This window comes from Schistosoma mansoni, chromosome W (assembly GCF_000237925.1).
Source record: "Schistosoma mansoni strain Puerto Rico chromosome W, complete genome".
Classification (NCBI taxonomy): Eukaryota; Metazoa; Platyhelminthes; class Trematoda; order Strigeidida; family Schistosomatidae; genus Schistosoma; species Schistosoma mansoni.
In genome coordinates, this window is record NC_031502.1 from 9,066,895 (window position 1) to 9,094,007 (window position 27,113).

At 30.5% G+C, this 27,113-nt stretch overlaps 1 protein-coding gene across 1 annotated transcript; it reads right to left on the minus strand.

Moving 5' to 3' along the window:
- Positions 1 to 845: 845 nt before the first annotated feature.
- On the minus strand, positions 846 to 17,744 carry Smp_022890 (hypothetical protein; the record flags this gene model as incomplete). Its single annotated transcript, XM_018800144.1, has 4 exons — positions 846 to 1,676; positions 9,747 to 10,079; positions 15,014 to 15,106; positions 16,917 to 17,744. 4 exons carry the CDS (start codon positions 17,742 to 17,744, stop codon positions 990 to 992), a joined length of 1,941 nt encoding a protein of 646 aa, XP_018653987.1. The 3' UTR covers positions 846 to 989.
- Positions 17,745 to 27,113: the final 9,369 nt, after the last annotated feature.

Genomic DNA, 27,113 nt, shown 5'->3' on the forward strand with positions numbered 1-27,113 from the left:
TTTCTTTAATAAAAAAGCTTTTCAATTCAAGCTAATTGTTTCATGGAGTTGAGGATACTTCGAAATGCTGTTATTGAACCGTAAAAACACGCCGACCGGTAATGTGGTGCTATATACTCACGTTGTCTGTTACATAAGCAATCATGTGAATTAATTCCACTTAATGGTCTAGTTAAGCAGTTTCGAATCTAATATCAATAAGACGTAAAGTCATCTGTAGGATGAACAATCTTTGATCTTTTTATCTCCAACTGGTGAATACTTTAGGGACATATTTACTGAATAAAATAAAAGAATATCATTATTTCTCAACTATTTGTGGTAAGGTCTAACGATATGAACAAGTAATCTTTGTCCTTATAGTCTATCCAATTACGTAAACGTTCTCAGTAAATTGACACTGCGTATGTTTGATGGTTATAATTTATATATGTATTTATTTATATATAAAATATTTTACAATGAACACTGAGCTACTAATAAGTAGCTACAACATCTATAGTAAATAAACTATCATCAGATAGATGTTAGCAAACTGTTAAAAATTTGTACCACTCTTAAAATATTAGTGAATTACATCACATAACAACAGATAAATTCATTCGACCGATTCTAGTCCATCGATTACTTAAAGTTCCCTAAATACCATATCAGATAGTCAGATACATCAATAACAGAACAAAATCTGTTGTCCGATACCGATGAATTCCATAATAACTTTGTCCTAACAACAAATGAGTATAGGTATGGTTACAAACATTTTTACCAGGCAATCAAAATGTTTTAATGAAAAACATTATTTTTACGCACATTGGTTTACTTTAAAAAATAGTTTTATTGATCATATTCTTACGCACAAAATATTTATTAATAGAAATAAACCGAATGAAGAACATGAAGGAGGAAGTCACAATTTATTAAGATTTTTAAGGATTCTTCTTTTTTTCGACTTTTAATAAAAATATGGTCACTTCAGTGGTTTCTAAATTTCAAATTTTCGATAATTCTTTAAGTAGTAAAGGTTTAATATATGGTACGTTTAATTTATTGGTACTTTTATTCAACTGATCATTTGATATAGACATAATAGACGGATTTTCATTCGACGTATGCAGCTGAGCTAAACTAGCTGAACGTCCATAAGATTTTAACGGATTATTTATAGATTGAATATTTGGTCCAGGTGTACTTGCTTTTCTTTTGAATGGTAGTTTAAACAAAGATTGAATACCTTTGGTTGTGGTGAATTTGTTTGAATTACTCTCGGAAACATTAAATTCTCTGGATGTATTCAAATAAACTGTATGTGATTTGGTACTGGAAAAAGTTGAATATATTGGTAAAGTTAGTTGACTAAAATATCGTTCATTTGACAAATTAGACTTTTTATCAGTTACATCATTAGTTTGATAAATAGACTCATTCAATTTATCTAAATTATTATTACTCATTGAAGATTTTGAAGATTTTAGCCATTTAAAATAATTATCATTTGTTATAAGGTGATTGCTTTTGCGATTGTTATTGTTTTGACCAAGTACTTTTGGGCATTGATCGTAATCTTTTGTTAATTTTTTTGCTTGTTGAACTGATATTGGTCCCCATGGCGATTCTGTGAATTTTCTTTGAGTTGAATGACGTCCATTTGTCTCTGTGATAGGACTTTTGCAGTTATCCTGTTTAGTTAGATTCTAAATAAATATTAAAATATAAACAAGAGGAAAGCTGAATAAATTGTCATTAAAATCCGTAATCAGTTTTTTTATAAATAAGAAAAAACAAAATTGTTGTAGAGATAGACAAGTATCACTAATGATATTGAGTGATTGTTATATTACTTAATATGCACTTATTGAGACTGAGAATGTAAAATGACAGATTCTATCTCAAGCATTTATGGATAACGCTCATTGTAGTGAAATATGGATGATCTAGACTTCAGTTATTTGATTGAATCGTAGATGCACATTACGGAAAAGTTTGAACTAGGATGGAAAACTACTTCAATGCATGTTTGTTTCTAATAGACCGTTGTTTCGATTAGTGATAAAAAAAAAGAAACCATATATGATTGCTTGAACATTCAAACAGGAGTTCATCAAACTGATAATTATGCAACTACCTACTTTCAGAAGAACGTAAGATTTACATCATGAGTTGTGGTCCAATAATACTTTCAATTTTTGCTTTTACTGACAAAAGATTGTATAGTAATAAACAAATTGAATGTAAAACAAATTTATCTGTTTTAATCATCTTAAGAGGCTTTACCAAAACAAAGATAGACAAAATGGATTAGAAATGTGATAAATTAGATACCTGCCAATAAATAGCACTTAGTGTTTGTGTTCTGTATTCAATTTGAAAATGAGTATTCCATTGTTTTTTTTACAGTTAATACATAAATAGGAAACTTTTATCTATTATTTGGCATACGATTTTTAACTCGATTCCATATTGTGTTCATCAATAACTGCCTGTTTTGTTCCGATTTCGAACTTCTCAGTGATACGCACCCATGACCAAACACAAGGTCGACCCTAAGATTTCCCAGTATAGAGGCTAGTGGAATACCTTAAGGTTATCACGTTGGAATAACGGACTCCGGTATTTTCTTTAACTTCAGTCAGAATACTTTCGTGCATTTTGGTTTATTTGTAATGCTATTATAATCTGTGCTGGTTTGTCAGTTCGCCCTCGCATAGATGCATGGGATATTCAGTATATATTCATGGTGTAGGTTCATTTGACTGATAAATATGACCTAATATTTAGAATCGCTTACAATATATGTTGAATTACTCCCGTGAATTGTTCAAAATATCAACCAGCGTGGTTTCTTAAGAAAAGATTGAAATGAGGACAGTTTATATTGTAAGCAAATAAATCAGTGAAAAGCAGGTAGCACCTCCTGTAAGAGGTGTAGCAGAAGATATATGAGTTGTTGAGTTAGAATAAATTTCTTCTTTTTGATAATCAGGTAAATTAGAGATCCACTGTATCTACAATCTAATATCATTAGCAGACATTCGTCACCCTACAAGTCCTCTAATCATTCAGATCAATATTAAACAGTGCATTTTATCAACAAGGTTTTATTTCATATCTGACCACAAACTTCTCCTAGGTACTTTATTTTAATCTATACCTGAATTGTTAGCCATCCATAGCAAATCAAATAGGTACTGTGGGTATTTTGGGGAGACTGTTGAGCTTCACAGTTTATACCAAGGACCAATTTCAGTTCCGTAAGCAGTGGAAGTAGAGAGACATTCGAAAGCTATTCTTCATAAAAGCCGTGACTGGTTGTATCCAACCATGTAAAGTGTTATGCGGGTACTCATCAATAACAATAAAATTTGGTCATTCAATGTTATGAATTGATTGAAATTGGACTTGTGAAATCATAGATCCCAGCTCAGAGATCTTTAGGTCTTACGTCCGATCCTGAATGGGGTTTTCGGTAGACACTGTCAAGGAATCTCATTCCAAGACGAAATAGCTATCCGATGTTTTCAAGTTATAAATTATTGTGTAATTAAGGTCACTCTGTGATGTAAATTATACAACAAAGTTCCTAACCTCAGGCATCTTTCAAAATTAAAATACCTCCAGATTACTTGAATTGACGATTGCTGAGTGTCAATCTGAGAAAAAGCTATGAAACAAAACTACCAAAGAAATAATGATGTGACTCAATGAGTTTAAAGATTATTAAATTTCCAATAAAAACGAGTCTATCCATGAAGTACGAAATTCTTAAAAATGTATTGATCCATTAACAATTCATGAAAAAGAAATCTAGTTCATTAGATGGTCAGAATGATACAGAATAAAAAAATGAGCCTTGGATATAACCAAGTGGTGTAATCTTGTGCGTAATCTCAAATCCAATCAAGTAAGATGCATAGGCAGTTTTGTTACCTCCCATTTCAGTCTACTTTCAAAACTTCAAAATTCCAAGTGTTAAACAAAGTCCAATGAAAAATAACTTCTATAATTCCCATTTAAAATTTAGATTACTGATATAGATAAAACATTTCCCACAATGATCCTTTTTTTCATTTAAATAGAATATTTGGTGTATTCTTTTAATCGATTTTTCTTTAACCAAATTGCTAAATAGATAAATAGTTAGGAAAAAAATATGTGGAATGCTAAATGAGGTAGAAAAAAAATGGTGAAAAAAGGTCTTAAATGTATATTGCTTTTGTATGTAACAATATAGTGTGTGTGTACCTACTAGCATACAGGAGTAGAATGTAAAGAGATGCAAATACGCAAAGTACATGTTTGACTATGTGTACATGTGTTTGAGTGTGAAGTCGAATCAAGCTAGAGACAGAGAGAGAAAGAGTGAGGGGAATCGAATGAATCACAATTTGTAAATGAATGATATATTTTATTAAATACACAAAAATATTTTAAAAATTAAGTGTAGATTTATTATTTTGAATAGTAGATAACAAGAGTGAAAAGAAGATATATATATGTCACCATTACTCCATATCAAAATGTACTGGGGATTTTCATTTTAAATGACAAAAAGAAACCCACTATGTCCATACAATTTGTGACTCCTCAATAATCCATTATCATTCATTTTAATTACACGTATAATGAAAACTTATACAAGTTCTTCAATCACTCAACCTATATGAAATCATATATTGAACTAAATGGGGCTTTATTTAAAAAAAAAGATATGAATGTGTTCAGGTATGTGTGCTTAGTCAAAAGTTCATATGTTTAAAAATTCTTGTTTCTAATCTAACAAGTGAATGACACTAATTGTTGGGGTGTAAGTTTGCAAACGGAATGGAAATCAATAATATTACTAAATAATATAATGCAGTATAAATAAATAGATGAACAGCTGTTTCATTCTTCTTCTTCTTCGTGTTGTTATTGCTTTTGGCTTAAATAATTCCTCCATGAATGTCAATCATAAAGAAACAAAACAGAAATGTACATAGTGAAAGAATGACTCATTATAATGAATACTCGATAATTTCTTTTTGTTAACCGAAATATTATATAGAAATTAAGTATTAGCTATTTTTCATAGTTGAAAGCGTGAGTCAATTGAAGCTAGACCACCATGAGAAACCTGGAAACACTGGACGGCCGTTCCGTCCTATTATGGGACTCCTCAGCAGTGCGCACCCACGAACCCGCTCTCGCGAGATTCGAACCCAGGACCTACCGGTCTCGAGCCGAAGCCCTTAACCGATAGACCACTGAGCTGGCATCCAACGGTGTTAATGTCTAACTTCAACTGATCCACGAAGTTGAGCAACCATTCACCAATTGTCTTCAGCTATTTGTTTATAGCCTGAACACTTCAGACCTACTCTATTCGTGAAATTAGTATGAATTCAAAAGTTCATGCCAGACACTTTAACTAACTATGGTTGATAATTCTTTAACATACATATATTTTGTAGCCAAGAGGAACGATTCCTTAAATCACATTCAAACAATTAACTCGTTTATTGAAAGAGACGAATTATTGATTATAAATTGAAGTTTTCATCATTTAAGTCCCTTTATGAGTATTCAGTTGTCGAGCCTGATTAGAAATATGAGAATCCTATTAATCTTATCATTTAAGATGCAAAACTAAAGGAGAACAATTAAAATTAACCGTACAAACTTATGATAAACACAGTACAATGAGCCAACTAAAGTATCTTATATTTATATAAGCTGAGGTTTAGTGATTACAGCGATCAGCTTTTAATTATTAGATACCAAACTTCATCAAATCTTCTATTTAAGCAGCTGAGCAGCATGATTGACGTTCAAGCAAACAATGCTGTCCCCTAAATCACATATACAAAGAAATGATACATGAATAATGAATTACATCTAATACACACAGACAATTTCTATAAGTTTGTTATTTCTCTCAGAAGACCCTAAAAAATTTCATCCCTTACATTTAGTACAATATGAAAATTTGAAGCACGGTAAATACAACTTAGCAGTTAAATGCAGCTTATTGTACACAGAAAACAACCCTTCTTTAATTACAGTCTTTCAATATGGTCTGACTGTTTGAACTGACATGAAGGAAGCAGGTTTCATTATATATTTAGGATTAAATAAATTAAGTATTAGATGATGGTTACAAATCACTTGTAATTACTTACAGGAATAGTTTATACAGTACCAAATTAGGTGGTCACTCTTAAGTAAATGTTACAAAACAATAAAATATACACAGAATTAACTGTTGAGATTATGAATATACATTTGTTTACCGAAACTACTCTCATGATTAAATGAATGGAATAAAATTTACGAAAAAAAAACTTTATTCACGAACAGATGATAGTGATAATTTGAAAGGAGTAACTGAAGTGAAATCATTTTGTTAATGCATATCATATTAATGAAGTTTCTAACATACTTGATTTATGTGGTAGTCGTTGATGACTTTCACTTCTTCTTCTAAAACATAGTCAATCAATACAGTTACCATTAGCATTCAGCACAATAATCGTTAACCAAAGTACATTTTCTAGCATTTTTATCATTCAATACTCTTGACCTTAATATAATAATATAATAGTATACAAAGATTATAATAGAAGTACACTAACATTTATTCACTAATATCAATTGCTTTTTTTTTTAATAATAAAAGAGGATAAACGATTAGATAAGTGCTCTGAGCATTCCAAGTTTAAGATAGAGCTGTATACTAGGCTTAGGCGACCAGTGTTATAGTATTTATTAGTATAGCGGGGAAGAATTTAATATGATAAGAAAATCAATAGGAATTTTATGACTGTAACCTATGGATATTGTACTGTACCTTGAAGCTGAATAGATTCAACAAACTAAAGAGTAGTAGTATCAAAAATTCCATTCCATTGTTTGAACTATATGTGATCGAAATAAAACCCAAATTCATTGAAACGATGTCTGAGCTTTAAGTATTAACGTGACGTAAAATTATATTTGCACATAAATTATTGTAGTAACATTGATAACTTAAAAGTATGGAGAAGAAGATTTACCTTATTCTGGTTTTTGTATCTAAATACTAGGTTATTTTGTTGTTTGATGGATTTAACTAACACACATTCATCTGAAACGTTAATAAATAGCTTTTAAAATGATATATTTAGAGCACTGAAATGTCTACAGTGCAAGTATGGTGACACTAATATATTCTTTCGATCTTTCTTGGATCTAACCAGAATCAACGGATCAATACTGTTAATTACTATTCAGAGTTAAAGCCTCATTTTCAATTCAATAGTGAATACATAATAAACAATAATATCCTTAGTACCTCTGGTATGTGGTTATCAATAAAGTTCAGAACTCATAAAATACTTACTAAAAACAATAAGCCAGTAAATTCTGGGTGATTTTATCAGAAATAAACTAACTAGGGATAATAAAAACAAGATTACTACTACTGATAATAATGTTATTATTAGCTTTATTCAATATTATATTTTTGGTACAATATAGAATTCTCAACACAAAGTATTTCAGCAAGTTTCTTTTTCTTATTCCTTAATCGGTCCTGACAATAAGTATTGAGTGATCGTCAGTTAAATGTCAGCAGTTCAAAAATCGATATCTGAATAATGTACATTCTTTTCGTTGTATATTGCTTGCCAGCAACCACAATTTCTTTGATTCAGCTTATTTGTAACTTGTACAGAGAAAGATCGTACGCTTATGATGAACACATCTGAATAGGTTATGCGATTATTAGATATAATGTTGTAATAAAACAAACAAAGAACAGATAACTTCATGAAATATCTAGACGACAGGAACAGGCAGCCCAGATACTCAAGTAGGCCATCAATATTAATCATGATGCTTACGAATTTTACATCTGAGAAAAAGTTATTTTACTGTCTAAACTTTATCTATTTACTTAAGTAAATCAGTTTCTTTCATTTTTTTATTGTGTTGTGCATAATTTTTTATTAATTTACAAAAACCTTGGAAAAATGAAAAAAATCTTTTACCATTCTTGATATATATTTATATTTATATCGAGGACATGAGCAAGAAGGCAATACATTAGTAAGTAAAATTTTAGATAAAACTGTCAAAACATATTGCTATGTGACATCATCATCTGTATAAGCTGTGTTCAAAACTGAGAATTTATCTTGTCGTACCAAATCCCTTGGACGCATGTTTATTTTCACGATTGTAACAATTTCACTCAATCATTAGCAGTTAAATGTGTCCTCGGTAGGTAGTGCATTCGAATTTAATGGCAAATATAAATACCGTTATATGGGTACATTCAATCGATGAGTTCCAAATAAGGCAAAACATATTTATGAGTACCACTTCTAGCTACTATTGATAAAGATTTTTGATTATCCTTCTAAGCTCCATAAACAAACATGTTTAAATTCATGACTTTTATGATACTGGACTATATTAATCAACTGGTGGATTGTAAATATACGTGATTGTATAGCAATTCTTCATTGCTAATCAAACTTCATAATGAAAACCTTTAGATTTAGAATTATGAATAAACTCACATGATGAATTATTTTAAGAAAATATCTGGTTTGATAAATTTGTCTTTTTTTAAAATCAAAAACGTAGTGAGACATGATGTAATTGTCACATACACATCAATGAGATATTTTGCCAGAAAAATCTCACATACAAAACCAATTTATATTTGCTTTTCGAGGAGGGGTGACTACTAATACACATCAGAATGAGTTTCGATTTTCTTCATAATCACCTGTTGCTTTTTTGGAATAACTTTCAAATTTAAAGTATAACAGATTGAAACTAGTTTTCAGACAAACAAATCCTTGCAACTTATTCTTCTGAAAAGTCACCGCATGAGAGTAACCAGTTGAAGGTTACAAAAACTTCAGATGTTTTATTTAAAATTAGTAACTAGCAGAATTCATCATGTTAGAAGTGAGTACGTATCAACGATGGCATTGAACAATTGACATGTGAATTCTTAAAACAACTGGGATTGAAAATGTGGACCGTTGGATTTTAACTTTTACAGTCGAAAGCTAACATGATCATTGACAGAAATAAAAATCCCTAGTTAGATCATGGATTCCAGACTACGACAAAATACCTTATTTGAATGTATTTCATTTTGAGGATTGTCAGCTGCTCGATGAATATACCAAACTAAACAGAAAGTTATGGTTTTTTAACAAATGTTTATCTCTTCATTTTCATATGATATACCTTCGTTTGTTTTACATCGGTAAAACCATTTGAAAAGCGAAAAGAAAACTAATGTAAGGATAATTTTCACCAATAAATGATGAAAAGCTAATAAAATTGAAACTTAAATGATGTTGTGTTCAGTGATCATTTAATTCCTAGCATTAAAAATCCGGAATCGGAAAACCTTACGATGATTGGTTATTGATTTTAGTAAATACACTGTTCAATGTTTCAGTGAAAATAACTTATTTATCGACATAAAAATCGATCATAAACAGGCAACGTAAGTATTCTACTTTTGGAAATGTCTACTAGTGTAACATTAAAATAACACGTGGTTACTTAGCGAAGTTGGCACTAATTCTCTTATATTGTGTAAAATAGGTTTCGGAAGAACTTCGTACTGAACAGTAATCTATGATTTAAACATTCACCTGGATTACTCAAATGTTTGAAATTACCATTATAATAATCCACAAAAAACTACCATAAAGCCGTAACATCTGGAAAATAACAATCTCGCAAAATATATATCAACTAACCTTTTCCACAGGTGATCGGCAATCTAATTCTGGACTATATGCTGAATGCGACTTTTGTTCATCTACTATCGACTTTTTCAAATTTCCATCTACATTATAATTTTTCTTTTTAGAAAAATCTTTCACTCCAGTTCTCTTTTTAAAACTATTTGTAGTTTTATGAGATTCTGATGTGAATATTTTAGGTTGACAAAAATGTTCATTTAATTGATAATGCAAAGAATTCAATAGTGAAGTTTCGGATAATTTTACTGTTTTTTGTAAATCATTTATGATTTGGCAAGCATTTTGAAGTTGATTAATAACTCGTTCGTCGAATTCATGTAAACAAGTCTAAAATTGAGGTTAATAAACAGAATGGTTCAAATTAATTATTTACAGTTATGAAAATCTATAGAATGAATAGAAAACACAGTATATCTAATTACTTTTATGTTGTAAGTTATATAAGTTCAGATTCAATATAACGACAATGAAGGGTACCTTTAATGTAATAGTGGATCTAACGTGACTAGAGAGATCGTTGGATAATAAACAACAAGATTTAAATGATTACATCCTCACACAAACATGAAAAATGGAAGGAGGTTGAAGTAGATCTTGGACATCTCAAGAAAAGACGTTGATCATCAATTGTATATCAATAACAGACAATAACGTTCCCATTTTTTTATGTGGTCACTGATGACTCCAGTTTACCAATGCTTGAAAAGACAAACTTCTTATCTTCCTTTTTCTGAACTGATCAAATATGTACTTAAACAAATTAATGTCACGACGATTGTTGAATTTTCACGAACCGACTTCAGTGAACACAGGATTCCTCAGAAGTGTTCACCAAATAACTCTAACAAAGTTCGAAACCGGAACTTGAAAGTAGTTAACGCTACACCATTCAGTTGTTAAGGGGCTACAAAATATTTTACTATTTAAAGGAAGTAAATATTATGTTTCTTAAATTACCACGAGATATTGCAATGTGTAAATTTCTGACCAAAAACTACTATTCATCATAAATTTTCCTGATTTACTAACTTTATCACTTCATCGATTACGAATTAGTGAACAGTGACTAATTCATATGTTTTGTATTCATTTGCTAAGTTTTGAATGGCTATAATTTAAGGGTAGATTCGCTTCAATGTATTCTATTAGCCATTATATGTTAAATTAATGTTCGCATTATCAGTGCTTCGATAAAAATCAAAGGTCATATTCATTCGCTAAGTAAACATATTTGACCAACATATAAATTGGTACATGTGATTTATACTTTTTCTACCTTTGTTAGGTATTATTGAACGGTTTGTACTGCTGTATCAGCTAAAAATGAAGTGCACAGCTTCTGATTACCCCTGAATGCTGTTTAAATGAAAGCATACATCCCAGAATTATCTACTTCAGTCATTGTACATAGCTCACCACAAGATTTATTTGTAAACATTCTCAAATAAATTCTTCTACTGTTTCATATTTTGGTTCCAATTTTTTTGCTGATCATAAAATGTTTACATTTTGAGCTATAGATTTGTACTTAGTAGTATATTTTCTACGTAGAAATTAGTTCAAGCAAATATAGAAATCTCTATATGTCATGTTCAATACATACGTATCAAATTACACGTACATTAAAAGAGCGTAAGTTAAGAGAATTGTTAAGTACGCATTTACACATCTATTTGGAAGAACTTATGTCTCACATGTTTTACGCAGTAAAACTTCAGATTGCTTATTGAATTCCATTGGTAGTTAAACATAGATACCTTAATCACAGTCGTACTAGTGGAGGAACATATCAAAACAAGTTAGCCATCTAAGAGATTATGCACAGCCTATTATACTTGTGTATACTTTAAACGTACCAGCATTAAAGGGTGAATTTTTGAAAAATGTCAAGTATATATGTGAAGGAATGGGATAAATGAACTAAGAAGACGAATACGTAGTAATCTATTGACGTGTTTTATGTAAAGTTTTATAAATTTTGATATGATATCTAAAGTTGTTAACTGACATGAGTAAGGAAAACCATACAGCACTGAACAGCTAGATTGAGACTCCGTAGTATTATAGAAATACAAGTTCACACTAGTTTGGGAGCAGGATTTAAAAGTGTGGTGACAACAACAGTACTTACAAACTAATGAGCTGGAATCCAGTATTTCACTGGATAAAAATAATAATGATATGTGCGTTAGCAACTGATCTGAAGTAGATTTAGTTAAGTTACAGAAAAACATTACTGAGATAGTTACTCAAATCGAATATTAACTCAGGGTATTGCTCTGAATCCCAAACAGACTAGACTAGGAATATTAGATGGTTGAACTTCATTATATCTGTTTAAAATCATCCTGGAGTCTGTTCATATTTTGATAATGATTGGGAAATAATAAACGTTTTAAACTGTCTTATACTCCTGGCTCTCTAGATGATGTCAGTTTATAATGAGAACCATTACAGTTATTCAAGAGAGTTATAGGTTGAGTCAATTCTCCTGTGTTAGATATAATTCCTATGAATTATTATTATTTCTAAACTAGATTAACTGAACTGCTTTACTAAAAGAGTTAATTATTTCCAACTCACCTGATTTACTATACATTAGTCATTCAGAAAACAGTCTTTAAAGTTAATTTCCTTTTAACTAGCGGCATTCACGGTATGCATTGATTTTCAAGAGCCAATAAACATCTCCCTTATATTTACAGAATTTATAATATAAACAGTAGATAAAATGATCAAACAGTAATGAAATATAACTAGAGAGATTTTTAGGTGATCAAAAAAACTGACTTCAACCCATTGCAATGTGAATTCATCATCTACGAAAAATCTTAATAATATCGGTAGCTCATACGAATTGATTGCAATCTGGAGTCTAGTACGCACATTCGTAACTGAGTTTAAATGTTTGCCCCACCCTGTGATACCGGTCACTATTCAATATATATACATATATGTATATACATCAGAGCGGCAGGTTAAGTGAATAAAGAAAACAAGTGAATTAAACTCTTATATTTAAATGCAGATTTCTTCAGAATAATTCAACAACAAATTCAATGGTTTCATCATTATTACTAACACTTCTTATCTGTTTATATGTTTGTATCATATAGAGGATTGAGCTAAACAACATTAAGCGAAGAAACATTGAACAATTAGCAGTTTTCTTCAGTGAAGATGGAGGTGATGTTTGGTGTTTTTATTTTCCAAGTTTATTGTCATGCTTATTAACATTGTTGTTCGTATGGTTTGATAATTTCTGTTTTTTTATTACTAGCTAGTCTATGGAATATTCAAAGATTTATGACTATTTTTTACCCTGAACAAAACATTATAAGCGGAGAATTGGATAACATGAGCTAGAAATAAGTTAAAGTAATTTTGCTTAAAAAATCTGTTTTATTTGCTAATATTTCCGTCCTATACTTTTGCTCCATCATAAGAAAAAGTCATTTACAGGAAGTATCATTCGTCTGATTTATCCAACAGTAACAGTTAAAAAAGAAAACTTCCTTTATGTTATTCTATGTCGGTTTAATTTTTAATAAATCTGTTATCACATTTTCTCCCACCTTAAATCTTAAGAATCTAGATGACGAAATTCACTGAAATCCAGATCTCATCTGATTCTTATTATCACTAACTGTAAACTAGTTTCCATTTGTTTTTCAAGTTATTAATTTAATTTCAATGTCACATTTAGAAAAAAGGATAAACAAATACAGATTAGAGTTGGATTGGTGAATTCGTATTTAACGAAAAATTCAACTTAAAATCACCGAACTCGAAATTTTAGTTCAAGTACATTTAATTCAATTTAGGGCACTTTTCAATATTACTAAGTATCACATGCAAAAGCATATAAATATAAAAGATGACAGGCAGTATTCTATTTAAGACTAAGACGCCTATGAGAAAATTCCTCTCAGCTTTAATGAGATGTGACTAACAAAGACCAAGCATAAACAAGAACGATATCACTGGTGATACGGTAATGGTTCTTCAGTATCATCAGATGACGGTATAGGTTCAATGGTCTACTTTTAACAGCTTGAGGATCATGAGTCCAGAGAGATTATGGTTTGCTATTGATACCAAAGGCGCAACAACTTTCAGCTCTTCCTTCTTCTCAATGGTTGAAGTTAGTGAGTGAAGCAAACTGTCTTGAAAAATCAGTCATTATGATCTTAGGGGTTGGAAGAGATAAAAAGCTAGTCAGTTGTTTTCTTTAAAACTATTTATGGACCTCAGAAATAAGTTGGATTGCAAACTATTAAAATTTAAAACTTCTCAATCTTTCTTAAAACTAACCTGGGGCTTCTCTACAATCCTTAGTTGTAACAACTGACTAACTAGACTTCTGGTAATTGAGTTCACATCTGGAGGTATACACAATCTAAGATAAGCAAGATACTAAAACGGTACTCATTCATGTATTACTCCACTTTATACATTCTCCAAACTATTGCCTCGAAAATAGCGTTAATTTTTAGTGTATACACAGATTTGTTCAACAATGTGAACAGTTTTAATCTAAGACGTTGTTGTGGTACAATCTGTTTGGAAGTTTATTTTGAGCTTATTATCCTTCATTATTGTGAACAAATCTGAAATTAGAATAGTCAGTTTGACAACTAAAACTGTGCCCGTTGGTATAACTACTAACCTACATTTTTCTAAAACGATGTAAATATAAATTGGATAGGGTAGGACAAAATATCTTATTGATTATTCACAGCATCAGCACTCGTAAATGAACTGATTTGAAAATATTCCGGAAATAATCCATCAAAGTCTTTATGATGATTCCGTTATGTAATTAAGCAGAAATCTAAAACAACAATTTAGGTCTTGTGAGTCATTATCATACTTAATCACACGTTTACAAACAGATCCGTGTTTCACTATTGCCACCACACTTGCTATTTGTCAACATACATCGGTAACGAGAAGCAGTTAGATTACATTAGGCAATGACAAACATATATATGAAAAAAGTGGACTTGCCAAAAAATGCAAAACTATTTCCAATGATTCATCACATAAGATGGGTCATTTGTTAGAAAACAGAAGAATAACATTCACTTATTTATCGTTTTTTTTCACTGAATTTACGAAACTGTTTTCGAAAAATTCCACTTATGTTTATCAAGTATATATAAGAACCTTCTACATACTAACTTTTATTCCCTTTATTTTTCAAAATTAGTGAATGAATATACTTTTAGTCACAGATTGACATCAGCCAGAAATCTAACCACACTTGCTTCTTCCAAGTCAACGAATCCTCCATAGCAAGTAGTAACAACATTACTTGGGGTTAAATCATTATCCTTCAAATGTCCAACACACTGAAGCATATTTTAATAACTGAAAAGAAATCTATTGGTGGAAATTTTAAACTTTATTTAAGTAAACAATAATTAACCAATTCCATCAGTCTAACCAATACCTCACATTCACCATGGTTTATCTTCACTGACAACAAAATTTTACCAAAATCTTGGAAATCCGTCTCCAAGTCACTTTTCAGTGGTCTAAAGGCAAGATGCTCATCTCAAAGCTGAATATCGTAGGTTCACTTCCTAGTCACATTTTGGAACCCTATCGTTTTCTATTCCCCAACAAAGCCTAAAACGTTTGGTCCATCTAATGAATGATATATTCATGTGATGAAGGCTAACTTCTTATTTCCTTAGCCTAGTGATGGCACAAAAATAAATCTATTAAATACCAGTGTGCATCACTTAATATCTATCTACGATAGAGTGAAAGTGAAGACATCATCGTTAACATTTTTCAGGACAAAATCTAAAACAGGAAGAAATGGATTCGTAATTCACAAGAAGCGAGAACACTAATCGAAATAACTTCATATGATACTATTTAGGAAATTATTTAACCATAATGTGTCAATAATGAATCTAACAGACGGACACCAACGTATATAACTAAGGTGAAATAAAGTTTGTTTATGATAGTAAATTTATTAATAATTAGACAGAAAATATTTTTATTCAATCATCATTTGAAATATAAAGTGTCATTGTTCAGCTGTTTGTTTATCATTTGAATAAATGGAGTTCTAATAAGTTATAATCCTTATATCAAAATCAAAGAAATGACGACATTTTAGGCATATAATAGATTCAAAGACATCAGGAAGTCACAACTTATATGATAAACAAATATGCAACATCAAGATACATGAAAATTTATTTTACTCTCTTATCTCTATTCAAACCCATTAGACGTTTAGGTGGATTGATAAACATCTGAAATTATAAGGCCTGGTCAAAGCACTACCGCCTTTGACCAATATATTATAATTTCAAACTTAATCTAGCTCTTACAATCTGGGTGTCTAGTTAATTCCACAAACATTCATAAACAGTTATTACTGAGAATACTGTACATCAACCTTCAGCTAGTAAATAAGTTACATCAAGCTTGTCGTTACTGGTGTAATGGGGAAGTATCCTCCATTAATATGAAACTACCAATCAAAGAAGAGCATGAAGATGAACTGAAAATTACCCCGTTTTACATAAGATCCTAAATCTATACTGAAGAAATGGTATTTATTCCAAAATTCTTAATTTTCATTACCAGAATCCACAACAAAACATGAATTGTCAGAGGAATCAGAACCTTTAACAACTTAAGACACCTCACTTTCTAGTAATTAATCCGTTTTCTATGTCTAATTTGTCCATTAAAAATGGTAACGATGTTTATCTTAAGAAGTGAACTTCAGCATGAGTCAGTGTTACTTATAAATAAAATGATGACTTATTAAATAGGACCAATAGGATTGAATTATGTCACACAACAGTGTGAATTAAATGAAGTTCCCAATACAAATAACTGGATTGCGATTCAATAGTGTTAAAAAAAGCGGTGAGACTAGAATATTCTGGACTCGATTTCTTTTACCGTGATGTATGCCAATTCAGATTTAACAATTTACAACCACTCCTTAATTTTTAATGGTCAGTCACTTGATATGAATGCCTAGTAAAAGTCAATTTCAGTCCTAATTGATCGTTACAAAACTCTCAATCTAGAAGAAAAATAATTCAATAATTCCCAATGTCAAGTTTAATTTTCTATAAAAAGAAAAAGATATTAAAGTGTAAACGCTCTCACAAAACTGCTTACCAACTTTTTAGTTATTTGATGAAATAAACCATTGATAAGTTCACATTGGTGTTTTGTATCGTTTATTGTTTTCAGCATAGTTGAATTCCCTGATTCAATAGCTGGGTTCGTTGTTGTGGTTGTTGCAACTGTTGTCATTATTGAATTGTTTGATCTATTCCTTTGACCCAACTTTCTTGACTCGATTGATGAATCTCTGACAGGTGGATACATGCGAGGAAAATGATGATATTGTTTATACCCACATTGTTCTTTACTAAAATTATTATTATTCAATAAGTGCTCATTTTGTGTTTTTGATTTCTTTGAATCGATTGTAGCTTGATAACTTGAAATAGATGAGTTGGAACCATCTATTTGTAGACTATGTGGAATAGTTGGTGTTTTGTGATTTAATCGCTTCACATAGTTTAATGCATCAATTTTCCCCAAGTCATCATTTTTTAAGTTATTGTCATTGTAATCTAAACCATTCTCTCTAAACTGTTTCAGTAACCAGTTCATAAGATTCTCGTCATCATCATAATCATCATCACTCCTATCGTCACTGCCGCTGTTATTGTTAACTGACTTAGTCTTCACTCCATCACTATTTTTTAATGGTTTATAATTTTTCTGAGCCAAGTGAATAAAATCACTATTATTAATATTATCTTGATGAATATCAACTGTTACTTTTGTGCATAGTAAGGGCAATAAATCCACATCAGAACAATAACTTTCACGATAACGTGATAATCTACTCCGATCATTGGATGAGGTCCAGTTCCCTGTTTTATTATCATTGTGCACATCACTTAAATCATCAATATATAGTTCTTCAAGCATTTTATTTTGGTGGTATGAAGTGTGCTTATTTCGCTTTTGTAAGTTAATTATCTTTTCTACAAATAAAAAAATGAACAGATTGGTTAACAATGATAATTAGAACACCAAACAGTATGAAAGTGTTCATGCCCACAAGTAACTATATACATCAAACATGTTTAAACATCACACCGTAAATTGCAACCGTTGATATGCCAGAGTATTTTGATCAAAGTCAATTTGAAATAGACCATTTTATGTTCAATTTAACACAGTTGTATCCTGAATAAACCAGTATAAAAATAATGAAAATTGCTAAAGAAGATCAATATGCAACCAGTATTGATTAAGCAATTCATGAAATGCTGAAAGGAACTAATAAGTAGAATATGTTGAAAAGTAACAGATGTTTTTGCGAGTACAAACCATTTTATTGAGGACCGGGACAATGCCGAGGACGATATGGCTTCTACTAAGCTTGACTTCAGAAAATTTTCGGAAATATTTTAGGGAACAAAAACATCGAAACGATAGATTTACATTTACTCACATAGTATTTTGAAGGGAATAAGCCTGATATGTTCTTAATTTCGTAGAAGTAAGCTTGTACGATCACAGTTTGCATAGTCATTTGACAGAGTAGTACATTCAACTGACTAGTCAATATTGTAACAAAACAAATCTCGGAAAGCACGATATCATAATATCAAGTTGACTGTGCAACTTGCTTACACGCAAAAAGACTAAAATAAAATCAATCCTATATATGATCAAGCTTAAAATTTAAATTCTGGAAACGAAAAATACCGATTGTGTATTATGTAAAGATATTTTGCAGTATTTTGTTGCATAACATGGATTTAACATGTTATTTTAACTAAGTCATTAAAAGTTTTCTAGCATAAAGGTGATTTAACATTTTCAGCTTGAAACAGTTGTTCACCTGCTAATGTAAATCACTTCATAGGAAGACAAAACGATTAAATTTGTTGGCAAAGTAATTAGAATTTATGTATTTGAATATCTTTTTGATGAATCGGTCATATACATCCTTAGTAGAGGTCCTTGTTAGAGTTGAAAGATTTGTTTTATTAACTCTAGTTCGACTAACGTATCTGAAGTGAAGTTCAAATGTAAAAGGATGAAATTACAAGGACCGTTATGAAATATTAACAACTAGTATGACAATAATAACAACAATTATAATTTTAAAAATGACTAGAAGTAAGCATAAGGTAACTGATGGGGAGCCTCAGGATTTGGAAACCGCCTTATACTGTCTGTTAGGATAAAACATAGTACCTTTGTTGCTGAATTATGTCCTTATCAGTTTATCTGTACATTTCAATCAGTCTCAAAATAAAATTTTTTTTCAGTTATTTCTGATTTACGCAACCATTTAATGAAAATTTACTGAATAATATTAATCTAGTATGAATGTTGGCTTATGGAACCATCGCTAATTGGTAGGATCAGTTTGCAAATAACTAAAATTATATCCATCGTTAATTTCCTATTACATTAAGGTTTGACATGATATTTCATGAAGCTGGCAATATTCCGCTCCATTACAAATTAGTCATAATCATTGGAACAAGCTGAATTTTACCATGAATAAGTTGTTTCGGCTACATTTTTGTAGAGATATGAATATTTACTAACGAGAATTATGCATTACAAATGTAAATTATGCAATACTTACTGGTATTCAATACCAATTATGGTTGAGGAGCTTTGTGAAAATCTATTTAAACAAATACTTCTAGAAAATGATCATCATTTAAAAAAGTGGACACATGAGTGTTTTTGGAGATATCAACAAACATATGATCGCATTTCTAATTAGCTTGACTTCCCAAGTTCCTAACTATACTAAATTCTGCCATAGTATCACAAATTTTGAATGATATCGAGCACAAGAAAGTGAGACTTAAATTTAGTCATATTGTAGACCATATCACTAGGAATTACGTAACTGTGAATGAATATACCTATCACAGTATCAAAATGATAACTTCAAAACTGATTTAGCTATCATGTGAACTAATTAGCTTTAATAGATATGTCAAGCTAAACTATTTAAGTGATATTTCTATTCATTTGGAGCAGTATAAACATGACTTATGTCTATTCTAAAGTTCACAGAAATTAGTGTAACATCATATCATTCTTATCTGTTCTAATAAGAATCTTATATTATAAAGTGACTTTTCTAGATTTATTCAGTATTTCAGTAATATCATCATTTGAATATAATAAGTAATCAAACATCTTTTCTTTTTTTCTTTTTTTTTTAAAGCAACTAATCAATAAACCTATTAATATTTATGATACCTATCTGCTAATCATCATCTTCTCTCAGTACCCAAATTATTAATTCACATATTATTTAACGTTTAATGAATGGAATAAGTTTAGCCTTACAGTTCAATCACCTGACTCAAATCAATTTTTTTCTTTTTTTTTTTGATAGAATATTGTGCACTTATCAGCATAACTACTATAATTATTAGGGTTTGTTAGAAAATAAAGCACATGACAACTAGCTAAATCATTTACTTTACATATTAAATGTATCATTTGAAATGATTTTAATAATTAAGTCATTGTGATGAGTGACAAAAATTAAAGAACGTCATATTGTATGATAATTTTTTTTATTATTGGAATCATTTAATCTCCGAGAAACAGGATGTTTAAATTGAAATATTCCGAATGTTAATAAGTAATATAAGTAGTGAATTAGATAATTACTTTAGTGATAAACAATCCTTTACAATAAACTCTAATACGTAGGATTATTTACAATGAGTAGAAGTAGGTAATTACTGTTGTGATAGAATTCAGTAGTTATAAGTAGTATAGTACAAGTGACACGTGAAAGCTTATACTTGAATTCATTTTGTCTAAAACAGAAAAATAAAATAATCACAAAATAATCTGATGTTTTGAATAAAGTTTGATACTTTAAATGATATCTCCTCTACTTATAATTATCATTGAGAAGTAAATGAAAGTGACCATTTTGAAGGTTTCTGAATCTTAGGGATTCGTTATAGATAAAGAATATTTATAGTCTCAAAACAGGCAAAACAAGTCATGTATGAGATTAAGATTTCTGACTGATATCTTCAAAATTTTTGTTGCTTGTCATTTTTGACCCCGTTTCAAATATTTCAGAAATTCAAGATAGACAGATTATTCGTACTTTATTAAGTCAACGAAGTAGAGAGTGAGATATAAACTTATCAATGACCCCATTGAACACTGCTTTTGAATTGAAATTCGAAATTCGTGAACATTGGATACAAACTCAGTGATTTGGTGTTGTACTTGCCTTTAGATCTGAAAATCAGGGGTTCTATCCTGTGTCAGGTTGCAGCTGAGTACCAATGGAAAGTTCTAGCGCATAAGGTAGCCATGTTGTATTCGTTTGTGGTCCATCCTTTTTCAACTTATAACAGTTCTCAGTAAAACAAATGTACTCATTAGCACAATTCCCAAATAGAAATATGTATATATATTTGTGTTGCAACCGTAAACAGCCAAAAATAATGTCATTCAGAATGTATTAATACTAATAAATTAATCCTATCACTTCTGTCATCCAGTTACATCTCTATCTATAATTGGTGGTTTCCGTTTACATTTTTATTTGCTGCTCACTACACCATGGATAATAAAAATATCAGAATATGGAAAAATGTGCCAGATACAGTTGTTCTCAGTGACGATACTTTTTTAAGTGAGTTGAGCATACACGATGTTAAATTATGTTGGGTATTTGGAAGCGACTGCAAGGAAGCTCTGAAGTAAGATTTTAATTAGGTTGATACTCTTCAGAAAGGTTTATCAGCAACCTATGCTCTCTGTATGCTTATATCTAGGATTTTACAACTTCATAATCTAAGATGCTACTAGTGGGTTATTTGAAGGACAAGTGACCTGATATGTTTCGCACTAGGTGGTCATTGAGTAGTAATCGATGTGACGCCTGTTGATCACTTTGTCCTAATCGAATTCTACCAATCTTGTCAGTACAATCACTAGTCTACGTAAACTGGCAATACATGAACTATTTTAAATTGTTTCTTCAGGTCAAAGGATGTTGTAAGTGGACATTGTAAATAGCAAAGCGTCAATCAGAATGATCTTAAGTCAGAAAGTTTTATACGTTTGTAGTGCATTTCGCTTACAGCATGAACTCATACCCCAACTAATTAGTAAATATCTGTCAATCAGATTGAATGGTTGATAGTTCTGATCAATACTCTAGTAACTATAAAAATCCATGCCAGAACAATTAAAAAAATTATTTAATCAGATTAAATTAATAATACACCTAGAAATTAAGTAACTAAATATAAGATAGATTATGTTCAGGTTTAATGATATGTTATATTCAACTTAAATCCATATCAATCAATGATCTAACTATTAAGTAATTTATAAAGCAAATAATCTCGAGTTTTTAACTGGGTGGAATCACTGAAGTTTTAGAGTTTCAGGTAATAACTTATGTACCTTTACATACACTAACAAAGAATTCAGTAAAGTTAATTAACAACAGTTACTACTGTATTCGTCTTTTGAATTCTATAAAGTCACTATCATTTATTTGAGAAATGATACAGTACATGACAATAGCGATCGTCAAATGAAAATTGTCAAAATAAAGACTCAGTTTAAATAAAATAGTTAAGCAGAAATACAGCTTTGCTTGGTTTATGAGATCAGTGAAATAGATGACTAACTAGAGACATTTATGATCTTCTACAAAATTTTATTAGCTTACATCATTAAAGCGACCCTGCAATATAAGCTGGAATGATTTTAACAGTGTCCTAACCTAGTTTTATCTTATTGTTTGGTAAATACTGAAACATTTGTAAATTGTTTTCATAGCTAACTGGTTTATTAAACTAATCCCTGTACAAATACACCCTTAATCTAGATTGTCCTAAACCTTCAGTTACCCCTCATTCTAAACCCTGACTTGCTATAACAATCACACGCCTAAATCGCTTAGCACTGTTCTACCTTGCAACTGGTACTCTTAAGTTCCCAATAAATTCATCATCGTATAACATGAAGAAGATGTGTCCCCTAAGATTCAAAAAATAATAACTGTACAAGGAATTGGAACTATAAGATTTTGAATGTGCTCATTCTGGATGCTAACAGATAAATAACAAATCTCGAGATAGTTTCTTGGTTCTGAAAGATCATTAGTAAGCTCAGGATTGCCAGAACTACATCCTATATGAGACAAGTTAAAAAGGCATAATTCACTCGTCAAAAATCAAATAAACCTCATGCTTTAGTTTTTGCTACTTCAATAGGCATACTACATTTTAGTCAGGACGAAAAGTAATGTGTACATTATTTATCACCTAGAAACCACATACTCTATACTTAACTTAAAAGCCATTAGACATTCAAGTAGGAAAATTAAACGTTTGTTAATTTTGAATACTTCCTTTTCCATTTTTCATTACATTTTAATTATTAATTTACAACAGACAAAAGGAATAACCTTGAAAAATAGCCAAAAGTTTTATCAGTATGCACTGAATGTAACAAGGCTAGAAATTAACATTCAAAATGGGTGCATATTTACTTGATTCTTAGTAATGTAATAAAGCACTTTCTAACTCCCATCCGACCCATATATTCCTCTTATGTTTTCTAAAAATCTGGACCCTGATTAATAACAACTAATTCACCGATCTCATCTATAAATATATGTAGTTAAACATGACTGTCTACTGTTACTGTTTCTTTGGATTAAACTAAATATCTACATTACTAAATAGTTCATCAATCATAAGCAACGTAGAATGTGACACATGTGGATCGGTTCAAGTAGTAATTCTATATAAGCACAGCTAGATGCTAGTGACAGAAATACTAGCAGTATCTGTGGTAGTTAAAAAAAATTAGGTGTAGATATTAAGATTTTCAAATATATATATTCGTGAAATAAAAGGGACTGGTTAATCTTACTACTCTGGATTTAAAGAACGAAAAAGAGTTGGCATATCATTGTCCTTGTGATCGGTTCCGAGCCACGTCAGTCAAAGTCTCCAAATACTGCTTACGGTAATTGCACAGAGTTCAACCGGGTAATCTAAACCCACCAACATGACTTATTACAATAGTCAATATCTTGACGAACTGATAAAAACTCTTGATCTCGCAGCCCGTAGCTTTCCTACAACTTACTCCTACAATAACTAACATTCCACGTCTAGATGTGAGGTGGTTGAGGACATGTAATGCATATCCAAGCTACTTCGGTAGGTGACGAAAAGAGTATTTAGGATAAAATTGTCTATTGTAGTAAACGTGCCTACCAAATAAGTCCGAAACTAACCTTATCTAAATCAGTGAATGACAACCAACAAAAATAATATAGTTTTGTGTTTTTTATATATCAAGACTAACAAACAGCTTCATACTTATAATCCTAGTTAGGTACCAAAATTTCAAACAGTCACCTTAAATACTCTTGAGTATTCATGACAGTTCCCAGTCTTATACAGTCTGTCGAGTAGATAGAACAGATTTAGATAGAAAAAACCACACATTTTTTCAGAACTGATATATTTAAATTAATCCTGTACTAAATGCTGTATACAATTTGATACAACATGGATTTAGTTATAGGGTAGCCATCAGTAATCATTAGTTTAAAAACAATCTATTCCCTGAAATAATTTACCTAAAAAATAATTTATGGTAATTACAACAACTGACATGAGTAGTGCAGTTTTTTGTTATAACCACTCAAGTCATACTACAACGTTTCTGTAATGCTGAATAAAAAGGGTTCAATTCCCTTGAAAAATATCAGTTCCTTGAAAATGAATATAGGCTTTGCTGTTGAATTTCATCTAGTATGTAGTCTAATTTAATGGATTTCTGCTGTTCACCACCTAAAACTTTGTACATCAATATTGATTGTGCTCATTTAAAGCAGGATTATTGCAACCGGGGGCCGACTGATCATCTTTGGTACGGCGAAAATATTAATAACGTAAACAAAATTTATAACTATTGCTTTTGAGTCTTATTGAAAATGTTCGAGAGAGTTTGAGCTTTCAAACTGATACCATAATATATAAACGGAGATGATAACCCAGTCCAAAAAAGCCGTACATCATTGAAACCCTCTTTGACTAATAATATCACATTTGCATTCTCCAAGAGCTAAATGATATTCAAACATCAAGTTCACCTCAATCAGTTATCAAAGTACTCACCACGCTATTGTATGCAGAACACAGTCCCATTCTATATATTTTACATTGTATGGTCCCATGCTCATTTATTCGATTAATAATATCTCTTTACTAGTCTTTTGACTGAATGAAAGCCTGAGTTAAAAAAAATAGATTTACAAAAAAACTTGAGTAGCCAGGAATTAATTCATATTACTTAATCAAACTGAATAATCAAGCATCAATCATCACAATAATTTGAGGATAAAATTTCATATGAAATCGACCAATTAAAACTCTATTCATTCACTTTAATAAAGAAAAGTTTCAAAAAAGAAATTCCTTTGATAGTTGTGTCACTTGTGAAAAATCCCATGAACACTAGTGTTTTTCAAAGATTTCGTTGTCAATATTAGTGAGAATGAAAACGAGATTCATTTAAATCAGTAGATATGTCATCGATTAAAACATCTACGTCGTCTTAATAATACTAAACCTTACTGACAGTTTTGTATTCCTCTAAAGGATTTCTGCTTTCGCTCAGATCTTATTAACAAAAACACTTTATACATTGATTAAATTTCTAAATTACTGAACAAAACAAGTTAAAATACAATGGCTGTAATCTAACCCTTTGGAAAACACAACGTGAACTTATACATGATTTGTTTTGCATGATATTACATGAATCATCATCCAGAACTCATTATTTACAAATTTATTAACTAGGCCTTAGTTCAAAGTATTGATTGACCGGATAAGAGCGTGTATTTTGAATCAACGATTGGGTAATGCCATAAAAAAAATCAAAACATCATATAACTCTTAGGAACATTAAACTTGTTACCATTAAAATGTAGCTTAAATGGTTAGGTTGAACATTTAAACTTTCTATCAATAAAATAAAATTTTAAAACTATTACTTAATTACTATTAAGTTCATTATACAATATTTAGCTTATCTAGTACTTTCACCACAATTATGACGTGTTAAAATAGTCAATGGTTATTTTTTAACATTGGATGGATTGTTCATATTTATTGAAAAATTTTCTAGCTACAACTATTTGTATATATAGGCAAATCTGTTATGTTTTCTAGAACGTGTTCGGGTCAGGATTTCCCGACCAGTCGCCTTATATAACTTTATTGATTCACTGAACTCAATCATATCTAGTATTTTATCAAACAGACCAAGTTGTTGTAAAAATGATTTATCTTATAGAGGAATTTGAAAAATAAAGTAAATTACAACACCAGTTCGATAAATATATGCTCGGTAGAGTTTCTCAATCGAGGGGAAATCATAGCTGATCACAACTTTTAACGTAGTATTTAAAAATGTGAATGTGTGTATACCTAATGATTTAACACAATTAAATGGAATCGAAATAAAAATTGTTGTATTCCAACTTGATCGTCTGAAAAAGTCGTATACTCTGTGAAATTTGAAAGTTTTGGGCTTGTTAAAGTTAGGTTAATCGGTGTTCACCGACGACCAATGCCAAATAATGATAACAGAGCTGTTTAGTATCATTATTTTGAAATAACTTTATGATGAAAATTACATATACATATAATTAACTTTTCTTTGCGTAACTATTAAACTGTATCACCAAACACAATCTAGATGTTTCATTATGTTGGTTATCAAATACTTACTGTTTATCATCTGCTTAGTATCAACTCTTCCAAGAGTAGTTTTAAGCAACATAAGTTTGAAACTGTTTAACAACAAATAATGTCATTCTGTTAAGTGTCACTATACATGAAACTTTTAGTTGGTTGTCTTTAACCATTCAACATACGCTTATAACTATGGTAAACTATGTAAATTTTCATTAAAAGTCAAGCTTTATACATTTTACATTTTGTCAGAAAAATATTATATCAGCTGTTATAGTTAGTTAACAACTTTTAAAGCGTATATTTTAAAATTATTTCATTTCTTTAAAAGCCAGACATTAAAAATATTGCATGATTTTGTTAGGAAAAAATTTGCCGTATATAAAATATAACTACTGATTTTTTCATAAGATGGATAGTGGCTAGCAGTGGAATACAGGACGCGCGTTTCATCCTATTCGGGACTCATCAGCTGGATGTACCCGCATCACAGACTTGATGTTCACTCTGGGACTCAAACCCAGTACCTTTCGCTTCAAAC